This window comes from Phaeoacremonium minimum, assembly GCF_000392275.1.
Source record: "Phaeoacremonium minimum UCRPA7 unplaced genomic scaffold PA7_03_scaffold_597, whole genome shotgun sequence".
Taxonomy (NCBI): Eukaryota; Fungi; Ascomycota; class Sordariomycetes; order Togniniales; family Togniniaceae; genus Phaeoacremonium; species Phaeoacremonium minimum.
This window is the reverse complement of record NW_006921499.1, coordinates 503,370-518,033: the sequence shown is the minus strand read 5'-3', so window position 1 is coordinate 518,033 and position 14,664 is coordinate 503,370. Positions and strand designations below refer to the sequence as shown.

Sequence of the window (14,664 nt, the reverse complement as noted above, 5' to 3'; positions counted from 1 at the left end):
AATGCAGTACCTTGCAGCCGCCATTAGCTGCACCACGGGGCGTTTGCATATCCAAGCCCATGGGGCAGTCAACAAACATTCGGTCCCAACTTCTCCGGGGGGATAAAACCGGAACAAGATTGTGAAGAGCTCTTCGGTACTTGAGTCCATACTTCGGGGTTCACTCTGCACTTCGCGATCTAGTTTCCAGAAACCAGGTTCAGGTTGTTCCAGCCGGGCGCCAGACATAAGTCAGTATCAACAAAGCATCTAAGTATGCGGGGCGACTGATACATAGACACCCGGGTGCCCAAATTATGTCAATACCCTCTACTAACCCTACCTTTCGCTTTTAACAAGTTCGCATCGCCTCTACTATACTATTTCCTTTATAAAAGATAGTTTATGAAGTATTCTCTGATAATATTTAAAGTATATTAGTATATCGAACTTAAGTTATAGATTTAGTGTTAGTATATGAATCATTTTAACCTTTAATTTTGACGATGTAGATAAAGGTCCGAACTCAGGGGCTGTGTGCGAACGGTGGGGGGTGCTGACATAATCTGGGCACCCGGGTGCCCATGTATCAGTCGCCAGTATGCGGGACTAGGATCACCTAGGCAGCCTCTCTGCGCTAAGGACGCTCACATCGTTTCATTTTGTTGGCTCCAAAAGCATTGAATGCAACATCGGTTCATGGGTGGCGACAGAAAGACACGGCCATTGATGCTACCAGAATGAGGCCACCGCGCGTGTCACAGTTTACTTTCCACTGGGCATTAGTAACTAGGCGGACGATGCCTCCTCGGAGTGCGCATCGGCAGTCTACCCCTTCCGGATTAAATATTTGTATCCCAGGGATTAATTGTTTGATGGAAACATGGGAAAACTGCCCTACCTCAGCACATGTGCCGCTTTATTTATGCTAGCTAATTGGCGTCCGGGCATGAAGGAATATAACTGACTTTTCGGTTTGGATAGATTCAATTAAGCCACTACTAAGCTTGACCCAGCTGTTCCATTTCATACAGTCAAGTTGAAGCGCCGAATAGCGATATGAGCCTTTACCTTCTTCATCTTGCTGCTCTGGCAAGCTTTATTACTCGTGGCTCGTCGCAAACATGTCAATTCCAGACAGATTGCGAATCTTTACGCGACTCCTTGAGCATCCCAGGAGGTGATGTATCCTTGGCCCAATATGTTCCCGCGGGAACAAACCTAAGCCTAACCAGGGGCGACCCCAGCTGTGGGCGTTCCTCTCAGGTAGTCACCACGAGCCTGTGCCGTGTAGCCATGACGCTGTCGACGTCGAATCGTTCGGGCATTGACATGGAGGTGTGGCTACCGAAGAATTGGACCGGCCGATTCCTCAGCACCGGGAATGGTGGCCTTGGCGGCTGCATCCAATACGAGGACATTGAGTATGCCACATCGCTTGGCTTTGCGGCAGTGGGCACCAACAATGGTCATAACGGTATGACCGGACAAGCTTTCTTGAACAACCCAGATGTTGTCCAAGATTTCGCCTATCGCGCGCTACATACGGGAGTCCTTATCGGGAAACAGGTCTCTAATACCTTCTATGGATCCGAGTACACCAAGAGTTACTATCTTGGCTGCTCAACTGGAGGGCGCCAAGGATTTAAGGAAGCCCAGACGTTTCCTGACGATTTTGATGGGATAGTCGCAGGCGCGCCAGCCTTTTCTTTCAACAACCTCACCTCATGGAGTTGTGACTTTCTCATTCGCACCGGGCCGCCTGGATCAGAGACTTTCGTCCCTGTGGATATGTGGCAGACTATACATGCCGACATCCTGAAACAATGCGATAGTCTAGACGGATATGTTGATGGTATCCTTGAGTCGCCTGATCTCTGCGACTACAACCCAGGCGACCTTGTCTGTGCGGCTGGGCAGACGAGTAATTGCTTGACCGAAGTACAAGCCGATACCGTGGGCAAGATATTCTCTCCACTTCGTATGCCAGATGGCAATCTCGTCTATCCTCGCATGCAGCCTGGTTCAGAAACAACGGAGGCCACATTTACGTACTATACTGGACAAGAGTTCGGTGCCGCTGATTGGTTTCGCTATGCGATCTTTAACAATCCCCAGTGGAACGCATCGATGCTGACTCCAGCCGACTTTCTGTTATCCGAACGCCTAAACCTGTTCAATATCGAGACATGGGACGGTGATCTTTCAGCTTTCCAGGCTAGAGGTGGCAAGCTCTTGCATTACCACGGACAGGCCGACGGCATTATTTCGAGCGAGAACTCGCCACGGTACTATAACCATGTGTTAGATACGATGGGATTGACACCAACACAGGTAGACGATTTCTACCGCTTCTTTCGTATCTCCGGTATGGGCCACTGTGGTGGTGGACCTGGTGCATCATTCATTGGCAACCAGAAGCGCAACGCTGCAACCTTAGATGCGTCAGGGAATGTGCTGATGGCAATTGTCCGCTGGGTCGAAGACGGCATTGCACCCGACACGATCACTGGAACTGCCTACATCAATGGCAGCGAGGTGGCGGGTGTAGCATACCAAAGGAATCATTGTCGTTGGCCTTATCGCAACGTGCACAAGGGCTCTGGAGGGCCAGGAGCGGAGAACTGGGAATGTGTGGTGTAATGATAGACATTGACTTCCAAGCATAATACCACGAACACAGTGGTGTTGCACCTTTGACATCTTCAAAATGCAAGTAACGTGCCAAGATAGGAACCATTATACACAGTATACATAACTTTTCCGTCATTATCGCGGTCCTAGCATGTCGTTCCTTGCTTCGGTAGACCTATAGTCACGTACTTTGCGTCGCGCGCCATGATGTCAGTCTATTTCAACAGTATCGTGAAGTTTGGGTCACAAACTATGACCCTTGAATGTGAGAATCGTGTTTTAAAGTGAACCTGATATATTCTCATATAGGAATACAACATCAGCTAAAAGGACTGTCCTTTGGGCTAGACCGTATGATCGACTGAAGTAACTCATAGTCTCGCGCAAGCGTCGGTGACAATGAAGCAGCTTCTGGTGTTACAGCTTTCTTCCGTGCCCATTGAATGATCTCCCAACCTGCAGGAAGTATAGATACGCCGAGTCGGTCGTCTCTGAGAATGAGTGCTGTCTGTACTTCCGCTGCGAAAAGCCTGGGTTATGGTAGTCAATAACGTTTCCTCGTAAATTTAAACTGCAATGGTGCTTACGTTCGCCAGGCGTTAAGTGGATGAAGTAGAAATTCACAAGGCTCGTGAAGTATGCCGCCATTCAAAACAGACTGGAGCGCCGACGACAACGCAATTTGAGCGCCACGGATGTGGTGAGCCTGTAAGGGAGTAGTAATCGAGCTGTTTAACGCGGAGTAGATGCATGACCGGTAGAGAATGGCCCGAGCAGCATAATACCGTGTTTTGAGGTGACCTTTCAATCTGTCATGCAAGGCACGTATCTGGAAGAGTCGCGTTGCTTTTAGCTCCTCTGCAAGAGATAAATTTGGGAATTGGTGCACTTCAGGTAAACAAGATCTCCACTCTTCAATTTGGCGATCTAGCTCTGTGAAGACAGCTTGAGGCGGTTCCGAAAGGCTATCTAATTGAGAATAAGCAAATATTCAAAAGTGAAAGGGTAATGGAATAGGCAAAGCAAGTCCCCGGTCTCAAATATCAACATACCTCGGTTGTAGATATGGGAATGGATACGGTTGAGTAACCGCCGCATTGAAATTAGTGCGAGAAAGAACGATTGGTACTCCGCGCGGTAGGGTTCTGTTTGGGAGTCGGGAGCAAGGGGTAATGGTACAATGCCCTCCAAGCCGCTCAACCCACTAGGGGGGAAATCTACTTCAGCCAGAATCTGACTGGATTACCCTCATCGTTAGCTCTGTGTCATCGATGTGAAGACTTGCTTATACCTCTCCTGGAGATACGCAATCCAATAGAGCTGACAGTGTTGCGCCTCAAATTTTGTTTGCCTGTCAGCAAACGTTAGTGAGCATAAGTTGGCTGCCAGCTACTTAGCTTACAGTGGCAGAAGAATCATGATCATAGAACAAGCTTTATTAACAGCTTGCCAATAGTCATGAACCCGCAGCTTCGCATTGTGAAATAAACTGCACACGTTTTTAGTAGCCTCCAACTGCCTTGATGTTCAACAAGCACTCACCCTATAAGAAGTAGGCATTGGATGCTAATCCAGTCAGTTTCGTAAACCTTGCGAAAGATCTCCGCCACCAGCTCCATTAACCCGAGTTCGCAATCACCACTGCCTAGTGTGAGCTCGCTTTCGGTCCACTCGTCCCCGTGTTCCACGTGTTGACCGATCATGATACCGAGAGCAAACACTACAAGAACGAGGCAGGACTCGATGTCCTCTCCAAAGCCGTTTCGGAATGCACGATTGAGATGTTGGCTGTAGAAGTAGTCTTCATCCAAGATTAAATACTGTGGATGGAAATAAATAAAGTAGAGCCTAGTGAAGTCGCGAATCCGAGTTATCGAGAGTTTAGCAAGCCAGTCTCGGATGGTACCCGCAGAGCTTACAGGAGCTTGTTTGGGCCTCTTTACCTCCAGTTCCAGGGGATATCGCCGTCCCAGGCCGGTTAGCTTCACCGGAGACGATGGCCACGATAGTAAGTGCTGTGGAGCTGTGAGGTGTCTCTTGGGAATCGCAAGCTCGTGCATGGGCTGAAACGAGCTGTCAGAAGGATATGACCAGCTTTCCTGCGGAGAAATCTGCACGGATGGGCTTGAAAGAATCTGCGGGTTGCCCGGGTTCGTGTAATCAGTGGCTGCGCATGGGACGTCTCCGGGACGACTATATGTTAACGTGTCTATCTTGGATTCCAATCGTTTTAGTGTGTCGTGCAGATCTTGGGTACAAAGGGCCTTTCTGTGGATGATTTAGCAAGATGTCTACACATGTACGATTATTGCAACAGTCTGACATACTTAGAGCTCGTCGTCTCAACATAGGAGCACAACAAGCCAAGGCGCTTACAACGACTGCACGACGGCCTTCCTTCATCGCATCTTATCTTGCGCTCTCGACAAGCCAAGCAAACCTTGAAATGTAGTGTTAGCAATGCTCCGTTCTAGCTGGAAAGTCTTTGGGAAAAAGGCAGGCAATACATTGATGGCTTGTCGCCTCGTCGTCTCACGTTGTCGGTTCCCTGGGGGAATATCCATGACATAGTAAGTGACTCTAGAAACAGGTCGTCAGCAGACATTGATTATACGGGACTGGAATGGAATGGGGCTGTTAGCGGGTGGATTAGTCATCATTCAGAACCAACCATACATAGCCGTAATTAGTCCACGGAGATCACACTCTCTTCAGCTTAGCTTCAATACATCACCTTATGTCGTAATTACTAGTGGACTGTTAGCCTATCCGCACGTGATCGTAGGTACGGGCGCACGCTGTGCACTAACAAACCCAATACCTGCTCTGGACTCGCTTGATATGGAATGGAAACATCACAGATATAGTGGGCGTAGAAAAAGCTCTATAACTGGGAATATTTCTCAATTTCTTTTCCTCATATTTCTGGTTGCGTTCTTCTAGTGAAATTTCCGGGATGTTTGACCATGCAGACCGCTCGCAATCGCAGCTAGGCATCATTCTACCGCCAGACAAGCTTTCTCTCCATCGGGTTTCACTATGAACATTTGTGAGCCGCCTTGAAGAGAGATCCGAGAAGTCTCTATGCCAAGTTGCTTGAGATTTAGTTGCACGATGTAAACAGACTTCTATTATCAAACCTAATCATATATTTGCAAATTTGACTTGCAGGTTTATGGAGCAACCATCCAAGCGATCGATCAAAGTGGGTAAAAGATAAGATGGAGCTCATCGGGCCCTACAAAGTTACAAGAAGGCTGAATTCAATGGAACTTTGCTTCAAATCCAATTCCGGGAGGCCGCATGGGGTTGACCTCTCGCTTTTGCTCAGTCTGCCGGAGATGCACGTTATTAAACAGTCATAATCGTCACACCAGCAGGAGACTACTAATTAGATGTAAGGCTCAAGAAACAGTCACTAAGGTACAGCGGATTTCTCAGGCTTTTGAGATGAACAGAAAGAGTACTACATAACGGAAACAATTTGGTAACGTATCCTGGATTTTGTGACGACTGCTAGATGTAATATCAAGTACAAATCGCTCAGTCGTGAGGACATAAGTGGCAGATACAAAGTCATGATTCCTCGTTCCCTGGAAATCCATCCCATCGGAAAACCTGGCAACAAAGATAGATGCCCCTTTATTAGTGCTTGCAAAATCGGCATTGAACTTGACCTTCTTATGATCTAGATGATCGGGTACAAAGTGCGCATTGAAGGTGACTGGGCTGTCCTTGCGAAATACTTCATTGGGGCTCACAGCCTTACAATTTGTAGGCAAGCTGATGGGGAGGCGAGGCAACAATTCCGGCGGACCGTGAGGCAGCCATGGCAGCCTACAGCAAGCCAGTGAGAGGGGAAAACGCCTAGTATGGAATCCAGTTTCCGGCATTCGGCGGATTTAAGCTGTGTGATTCGCCGCGTTTTCCGCCGAGTGGTCGTATCTCGGGCTCGGTCTTACCATAGAAACAACCAAGCTGCATAGCAACTTAGCCTTCTTGATTTCCATACCAGAATCTGCTCACAATCTGACTTTGGAACACTCCGTGTGCAACAACTTCCGCTGCTTCATATTGTAAAAATACTCTTTAGTATCCTGCATACCGAGTCTCTCATGGAATCCAAGAAGCTTGCTGTCGATCCGGGACACGGATATTCCGTGAAGTTCGAGGATTCATAATCGCGTCAGCCTGACTCACGTACTGCACCGGGTGCTGTGACAATTTGGGACTACCCAGGCCTTGAAAAGGACACCTTTTACGCGTTTGCCTTCTATGCTCACCTTACCCGGAGGACTATTAGTGCTCTATCACTTTCCAGCCATCCTCTAACACATGACGTGACGCGCGCCTTTCTTGACCGACTGGCAGATTGCTTTGCTTGGACCAAGCTCTCTGAAGAGACTGCGGAAAATGTTACTGCCACCGCTATTTTGAAGGGTGATCAGGAGGAGAAATGTAAAGTCTTGATTGCCAAAAAATATACTTCACCCTCCAAAGAGGAGGTTTTCGCTAAAGAATTCTTCTCCTGGCTGAATTCACCAACAACATCGACGACTTCGAAAAGAGAGCCGAGCCGGGACGACGAATTTTGACGATTTCTGGTTATTTCCAACAAGAGTCGACTTAAGCACTACATCACGTAGGTGCTTGATGCTTCTGAGGGCATTTCGGAGGAATTCCGACGCCCGGACGACTGGCATCTCATTCAAACCGACATTGCCCAGTGTGAACAGCACGACTTCGCAGAAGACCGCATACGGAAGTTAGGTAGATGTGCTGAACTGGCCTTAGAGGCCCATCGCGATGTCCATTTCCGCGATCTTCGCAACGCAATTGAGCGTGACCGCCAGCGCAATCGCGGGCATGGGCCTCTCTCCGGTCACTTATTAGATGCTACTCATGAGAACACTTCAGTCGATGATCTTCTTGTTGGGATACTATTTCTGGGCCATCTGCGTTCTAGCTATGATTACTTCCTTAAATTCCGAGATAAAGAAAGCGCCATAGTCTTCGACTATAAGATCATTAGCGTAGACCAGGCTGAGTGGAATGGTAAAGTCTACCGGCAGAAGATCTTAACGTAGGCCGATTTGGTCCCCAGAGTCGAAGAGTTAACAAACTCCATCAACATCACTATCGACAAGTATGACGACAGAGGTAGTGTGCATTGTGAGATGCAACTTCTCTGCTATTTCATCGAACTCCAATTTGACTTCCCGGATTACATCAAATGTAGCAAAAGAGCGTGTGCGCTCTGCCAGCACGTCCTGGTCTCTTGCAAAATTCATACAAACGAACAACATAACTTCATTTATCCAAGATAGTCCTTGCCTAAAATGGATTTTCAAGAGCGGACATATCTCATTGCGGCTGGGCTGATGTCGGCATACACGAACATACTGTCCGTAGTACAGGATGCTGTTAAGTCGAGACGGAAGCCTGTCCGAGAACATGGTGCGATGCACACGTCAGCACGATTGACCCACAGGCACTCGTTTAACCAAGCTGATAATGACGATTCCGATAATTTGAATTCTCAAGTACATAAGTATTATGTAGAGAACCGACCACATTTTGACTCTGTGCCAGCAATACACTTTCCTGGAGGCAAAGACTGCCAGCCTCGAGTTGTGAGAATATACCTCTACCAGCCAAATAAGGATGATATCATCGAATTTGAAATGCGCTCATTAAGTCTTCATCTTCATAAGTGTGTGAGCGCAATACACCTAAGGGACAAATTCGATGAGACCGTTGACAGATTGGACGAGTTTCACAAGTGTAACTGGTTGCGTTTCTCTGTTGAAAGACTACCAAATCAGGGGGAATGGACTATGATGCTCAGAATTTCCGAGGACTTTGAGGTAAATTACTGTTTTTAGGATGCCTATGATATAAGTAAACAAAAACATCTGTTCGCCAGAAGGCTACCACTTAAAAGAGATTTCCTGCGTGGAGAAGGATTCATAATTCCTTCAACCCCCTTTAAGGGCTATGAACTCGACAAGCGGGCAGTTGACTTAAAACAGTCACTAGAAGTTTTATGCTATTTAAACGTACAGGAGATCATCATACTAGATCCTTTAGCTATGGCAAAAGAAGACTAGCGATCTATAATGCGCTTCAGAGACTCAAAACCTAAGCGGAGGGAGGAAAGCGCCGATCCAATGCAAAGTCTACAGGACTTCTACCACGCTAATAGAGTGCTTTGATATCGGAAGTAGGTGGCCTCTGACTCTAACAGGCCCTGATAAGCCTATAACAGTGTCGGTTAATATAGGCCGATGGTCCTTCTGTATTCATAGGCAGTATTACACCTCATGTAGAAGAATAGATTAATACTCAATTATGCAAGGCGAAAGATAAGAGAAGTTTACCAGTCAATTCATCCTAAGCTAGATATAGATATCTAGAGAATCTATAGGTTACCAATCATTGTCTCAATAAATAGTAGCAGAAATCCTTTATTAGAAAGCTAGTCTATATATAGTCTATAAAGAATGTATAGCCTTGCCTACGTTCCTACAACCATAATGAAATGCCGGCGAGCTCTAGCTAACTTACGAAATCTTGTGGGCCACTATTACTTAAACAGGACAACAGTGTCTACTACTGACCAACACCCGTTAAGATATCATATAGCATACACACAAAAAGAAGCCTTTAAGACAAAAAAAAAAAACAAATTAAGAATGAAAGAGGTAGCCATTCTTATATTCTATAATGATAGTTAAGTAAAGTAAGTAAGTTTTTTAGTATAGATTAACCCCTGGCCAATCAGGTCAGTCACCAAAGGGCGCAACCCACCTGTTGCGTTGTGCGGCCGTCGCGGATGGATAGAGCGGGGTAGAACTGTTGGGGAGATACGGCATTTGAGCCGCGCGATGCTTTTTGCTATCTCCAGCTAGCCTCAGCTTTTGGTCGTAAACTAGTAGCTAGGTAGCTAGAGCTAGTCGACCTCATCATTTTACACCGACAACTTGCTCAATTGCACTCCCCAACTCGCCACCACAAATCTAACACCAGAGATTAAGTGGCCGTTCACCATGTCAGATGCCACGAACATAGCGGGAGTTGTTGGAACTTGGGTGGCGGTTTTCATCGCCATCGTCGCCCTAGCAGCCATCCTTCCAGCTTATTTCCTCTACAAGAAGTCAATGACAGACAAAGCCCGGGCTCTTGCTCTAGTCGATGATCCTAGTCAAATATTTATTTCAACTGGCTTTCACATCCCTGGTACGAGCATCCGAGTCAACAGAATCATCGGGGTTCCGGATCTTCGCTGGTCTCCCAACCTTCGATTTCTAGAGTCCCTGCCAGATCCCAGTAAATTAGGACCGCGGAGGTCAACAACCAGTTGGGTCAACTTTGCACAGGTTATGTTGGCCAGCTTTCCTAGCATGAAGACCATCGCCGGGGAAGATGCGCTGGTGTTCAAAGACCAACAGAGTTATCTTCTTGTCCACCGCAATTGGATATTGGTGCTGGGAGTTATACATCGATATGCATTCCGACAAGACTATGGATTACCTCTTCACGTGGTCCCAGACGCGGGAATCGAGACACAAAACTGGAAACAGTCTATATCTGGACTTTCTGGCAGTGTTCTATATGGCAAAGAAATCACAGGATCTGAGGAAGTTCGGCTATTTTTCGAAATGCACTCGTTGCCAGTTGTCCTGCAGGCCTTGCCACGAATGAAAGCCAGTTCAATCCAAAACTTACTCCTGCTCATGTTAGGGTATATTTCGTGTCCAGATGGCGAATATATTATATTCAACCGTGCCCAAGATGATCATAGATCGGTTAGTGGTCGCCGGACCTTTGAAGGAAGACTTCGAATCGCCAAAGTCGTGCCAGGGGAGATTGACCGTGAGGATATGCGTATTACTAGGGATTTTAATTTAGTCCTTCCTATAGTTAAGCGCCTAGTGTTTTCTCAAAACAAAAAAGACTTTCCATCAGGGGATAACAGCACTCCGACAAATCTTGAAGAACAGGATTATCATGAGTTGGGATACTGGAAGTCCAAAAGCCAACTACATACGATGATTATCTGGATGGAACGAACAGAAGTCCAACGCATCGTACTGAGGTATCTCATGGTCGAGACAAGCCCGCTTGGTTTTCTGTATGACGCTCCCAAAGATATCTTTGTGCAAAAAGTACTTCAAGCTGCACAAATTGACAGGACGCTAAACTTAGCGAAAAGGGTTTTGAACGAACTGACTGTTACGGAGGACGGTAAGCGAAGGATTCAGTTTGCACTGGGTGCTGTTCAAGAAACTGATACCGTCGTGACATCTTGGAGCAGACACGCCATGCAGACATTCCACGCCCTCGATCAAGCTATACAAGCAGTGTGCATGACTGGCAGTTTCATGTGGAAAGCTACAGCTACTATATTCTCCTACCATGTAGGGTTCCAAGCTGCAATATGCCGAAGCATAGAGAGGTTTGGAGATGATCACAGTCTGATGGTCAGGTTCGACCTTGCAAATGCACATATAGCAATACCTGACCCGGATTACTTGGGCAATACCATCAACTATAGCTTTAACTTCGAACACGCATTTTCAAATACTGAGGTGCCGAGCAACACTATCTCTGGAGAACTTCCTCTATCCCAGGTAGCTTTTGCTGCCTTACAAGGCCACATCCGCGCAAAAATGTGGAAGATGTCCTTGAGTCCTAAAGGTCTCCTTAGCTTATGGAATGCAAGTCATGAAGCCGGGGGAATATTTCTCTTGGGCACGCGATCAACCAGGTTCCGCGTGACCTTGCCACGCAGGGCTGAATACAGAGAATCGACGTCCGTAGATTCAGAAGACGAATCGTCTACGCTCTCTGACATGTCACGCGAATCATTTTCACGCGAATCGTATGATTCGCGTGATCAGAACTCTAGCCCACACTATCAAAGACCCCAGAGAGACTATCTAAATTCGCCAATACCGAGTTTGTTTCCAGCTTCGAGTCGTCGCGACTTTCGAGATGTGGATAGAGCTCGTGCGTTGCTCAGGGAGTTAGGCCAGTCTGACAATCATGAACCGGAATATCACTGGGTTCTCGCGCCTAATAGAAGAAGGTCAATAGGATGAGTGTAGAGGCAACACCTGCTTTAGCGGTTTACAATTCAAAGGATTCTTGCATGGCCACCCCCTCCTCTCGCTTAGAGGGAGCCTATTAACCTAATTGTCTATGTTGCCTTCTCCCCTCCCCGTCTTAACCTCAGTACCTTCCCTTAAACCTATTCATATGAGACAATTGGGACCGCCTAAAGCCTTACCTAACGCACTGCAGGGCTTCCTTCCTTATATAAAGAGCGATCGCGCTCATATCTCTTTTGTTAGTGGGCAAAGGACTTCAATAGAAGCATTCCAACACGATTATACATGTTCGCATACAGTCTGGCGGTCGTCACATCATATTTTCCAAGAACCACTCCTGTACAACACCATGAACTAAGGAAACCACTCTATCTAGTACTAATGAGGCATCGATTAAGCGTTGTGCGGAGACTCTTGGATGGACATGAAGCAAATTACATCCCGCCAACCAACGAGTCTATGACACTCAACTTCGCCTCTATTATCACCAGTACAGTTGACTTTGCTAGCACGACGGCTAGGGGCATCCCTAACATCCTGACTGATGAACCGGATCGGAAATTCGATGGTTTCTTCACCCTGGACTAGACTGGAGGATGCATTTCGACGCCGTTGCCACAGACTCGACAGGGCACCTGCGTGTTTTCCAAGACAAAGCGTCTCCTCATATCCTCTATGCTCTTCTGGCTCTCACTCCAATTCTCTCTTGCTGGAAATGGTTCCTGATGAGATGCTCGACTGTGCCGGCCAGTGCCCCAACTAATATTGCAAGTGTAGCAGTGTTACTTGCAGATGGGAATCTCTTTGATTTCTTGCCCGATGACGCTGCCTGGCTGAAAACTCATGAGATTGCACTTCGGTTTGGGAGACGCGCTCTATTCCATCTGATAAATATTATATTTAAGAGAATTTATCCTTTCCGACTTAAATTGCGCTACTGTGAAAGCTATTTTCAAGTTTCTTTCATTTGAGTCATTGCCGAATCACCCTTGGAATTCGACCCGCGTCATCAGGAAAATATCAGTATACGGCTTGGAAGAAGGTATGAAAGTATTTCTTTCAAGATGACTCTTTGATTGATTTATAATAGGATGCCTATATTGACTTCTTCTAATATGAAAAAATGACCTTACCACATTTGACTTTCTCCAACAAATCAACAACACTCCCTTTACCCTCGTCTACATTACCTCAACGGCGGCATCTTGCGCTGTTTTGCCTCATTATCTGCAGTTATAGTGCCCCGGCTTCCACCTTAGCTGGCATCTTCTGATCGGGGTCTTGAAATACCCCAGAGTTGACAAAGCTGAGGGAACCCGTCGTAGGGCTTCCTTCCAAAACGTCTGGGCCCTCGAACTTGGCAGTGATCTCCTCGAGTGGGAGGCCCTTGGTCTCTACCCATGTGAAGTAGATGATCATACAGAAGACGACATCCCATGAGGCATTGATGAGATAGAACTTCCATCCGAGATCTTGCATGGCATAGCTCATAGCAAACGAAAAGATGAAGGCCATCGTAACAGACGCTGCGCGGCAAGTGGCGGCTCCAGCAGCACGAATCTTGTAGTATGAGACCTCCTGGGGATAGAGAGAAATCAAGGGTGAAACGCCAAAGGAGTAGAACCCTTGGAAAATGAAGATAAGCGCAATAGAACCGTATACGCCAGATTTGTTGTCGCTAGTAGCATACACTGCGGAATTTTCGTTAACATGCAGCTTTACGGAGCAATCGGTAGAGACCGATACTTACATTTTGTAAGCGCGCCCTCAATGAAGAGGGACACTGTCATTCCTATACCGCCCATAAGGAACTGGTTTCGCCGACCAAGTACGTTTAACAGAAAGCTGCTAACGATGGAGACTACCAAAGTGTAACAGTTGATGCTGACATTCACTTGGTTTTGTGCAATTGTGTTGGTGACGCCAACGGTATCAAGGATGGTATTGATGTAGTATCTGTGTCTGTGTTTAGTGACAACATTCCAAATTAAGTCTCTACGGACGAAACTCAAACTTACGAGATGATAATATTACCCCATGTTTGGGACATAACTCCAAAAGCCACAAGGAGGAACAGACGCTTCCGATTTCGCTTCGCAAAGTAGAGTTCCTTGAACGGATGCGAAGTATCAAGCTCAGCCTCTCGAGTAATAACGGATTTAATAGTAAGCAGGCTATTATTTGCTTCTACCTCGTCATCTTTTCCGCCTTGTAGAACCAACAAGACTTCACGTGCCTCGTCCTCTCGGCCTTTGCTGATGAGCCAACGCGGGGATTCCGGAATTAAAGGGAGCAATGCCAAGGTCACTATCGTCGGGAGGAACTGGCAAATGCTAGGTACCCGCCAAGACCACGAATTGTGAACATGTGCCGAGCCGAAGTTGATAAGACTAGATAGCAAGCTTCCGACTTTGTAGAATGTAAAGAACAGACCAATGAGTGGGCCACGCTCTCTATCCGGCAACAGCTCAGCAAGAAGCGTGGGGAAGACAGCATCCGCAAATGTCGCACCGACACCAAGAATGACTCGCGCAATGATAAACATAGCAATGTTTTGGGAGGCTGACTGGAGGACGATGCCGAGGAAAGAGATGGCCGAGGCAGCCCAAATTGCTTTCTTGCGGCCAAAGCGGTCAGGAAATGGCTGGACTAGAAGACAACCCAGCAGCTCTCCGATATTAATAGAAGCGGTGTTGAGGCCCCGAGTTGCAGTGTTCAAGTGGAAGTATTTCTTGTATTCCGGCAGCGTGTTGAGGCCACCCATCATAGAATTGTCATATCCGAGTGTCTGCAAATAGGGACATTAACGTGCCAACTCAAGAGAAATTGTCAGATGAGAGTATACATGCCGCTGAGACACCGAGGCCCGCAGTAGTGAGCAGGATGAAGAGGGCAGTAGAACTGCTCGGGCAGAACCTCGAGACATATTTGCGTTGAT

At 47.0% G+C, this 14,664-nt stretch overlaps 2 protein-coding genes across 2 annotated transcripts; one reads left to right on the top strand and one right to left on the bottom strand.

Annotated features, from left to right (window-relative positions):
- Window positions 1-1,275: 1,275 nt before the first annotated feature.
- UCRPA7_8553 (putative feruloyl esterase b protein) lies at window positions 1,276-2,622 on the top strand (the record flags this gene model as incomplete). The annotated part of the gene is made up of 1 exon (XM_007921065.1): window positions 1,276-2,622. One exon carries the CDS (start codon window positions 1,276-1,278, stop codon window positions 2,620-2,622), a length of 1,347 nt encoding a protein of 448 aa, XP_007919256.1.
- A 10,337-nt stretch (window positions 2,623-12,959) lies between these two features.
- On the bottom strand, window positions 12,960-13,776 carry UCRPA7_8552 (putative hexose transporter protein; the record flags this gene model as incomplete). The annotated part of the gene is made up of 3 exons (XM_007921064.1): window positions 12,960-13,417; window positions 13,477-13,682; window positions 13,745-13,776. The coding sequence occupies 3 exons, from the start codon at window positions 13,774-13,776 to the stop codon at window positions 12,960-12,962; spliced, it is 696 nt and encodes a 231-aa protein (XP_007919255.1).
- Between the last annotated feature and the right edge of the window lie 888 nt (window positions 13,777-14,664).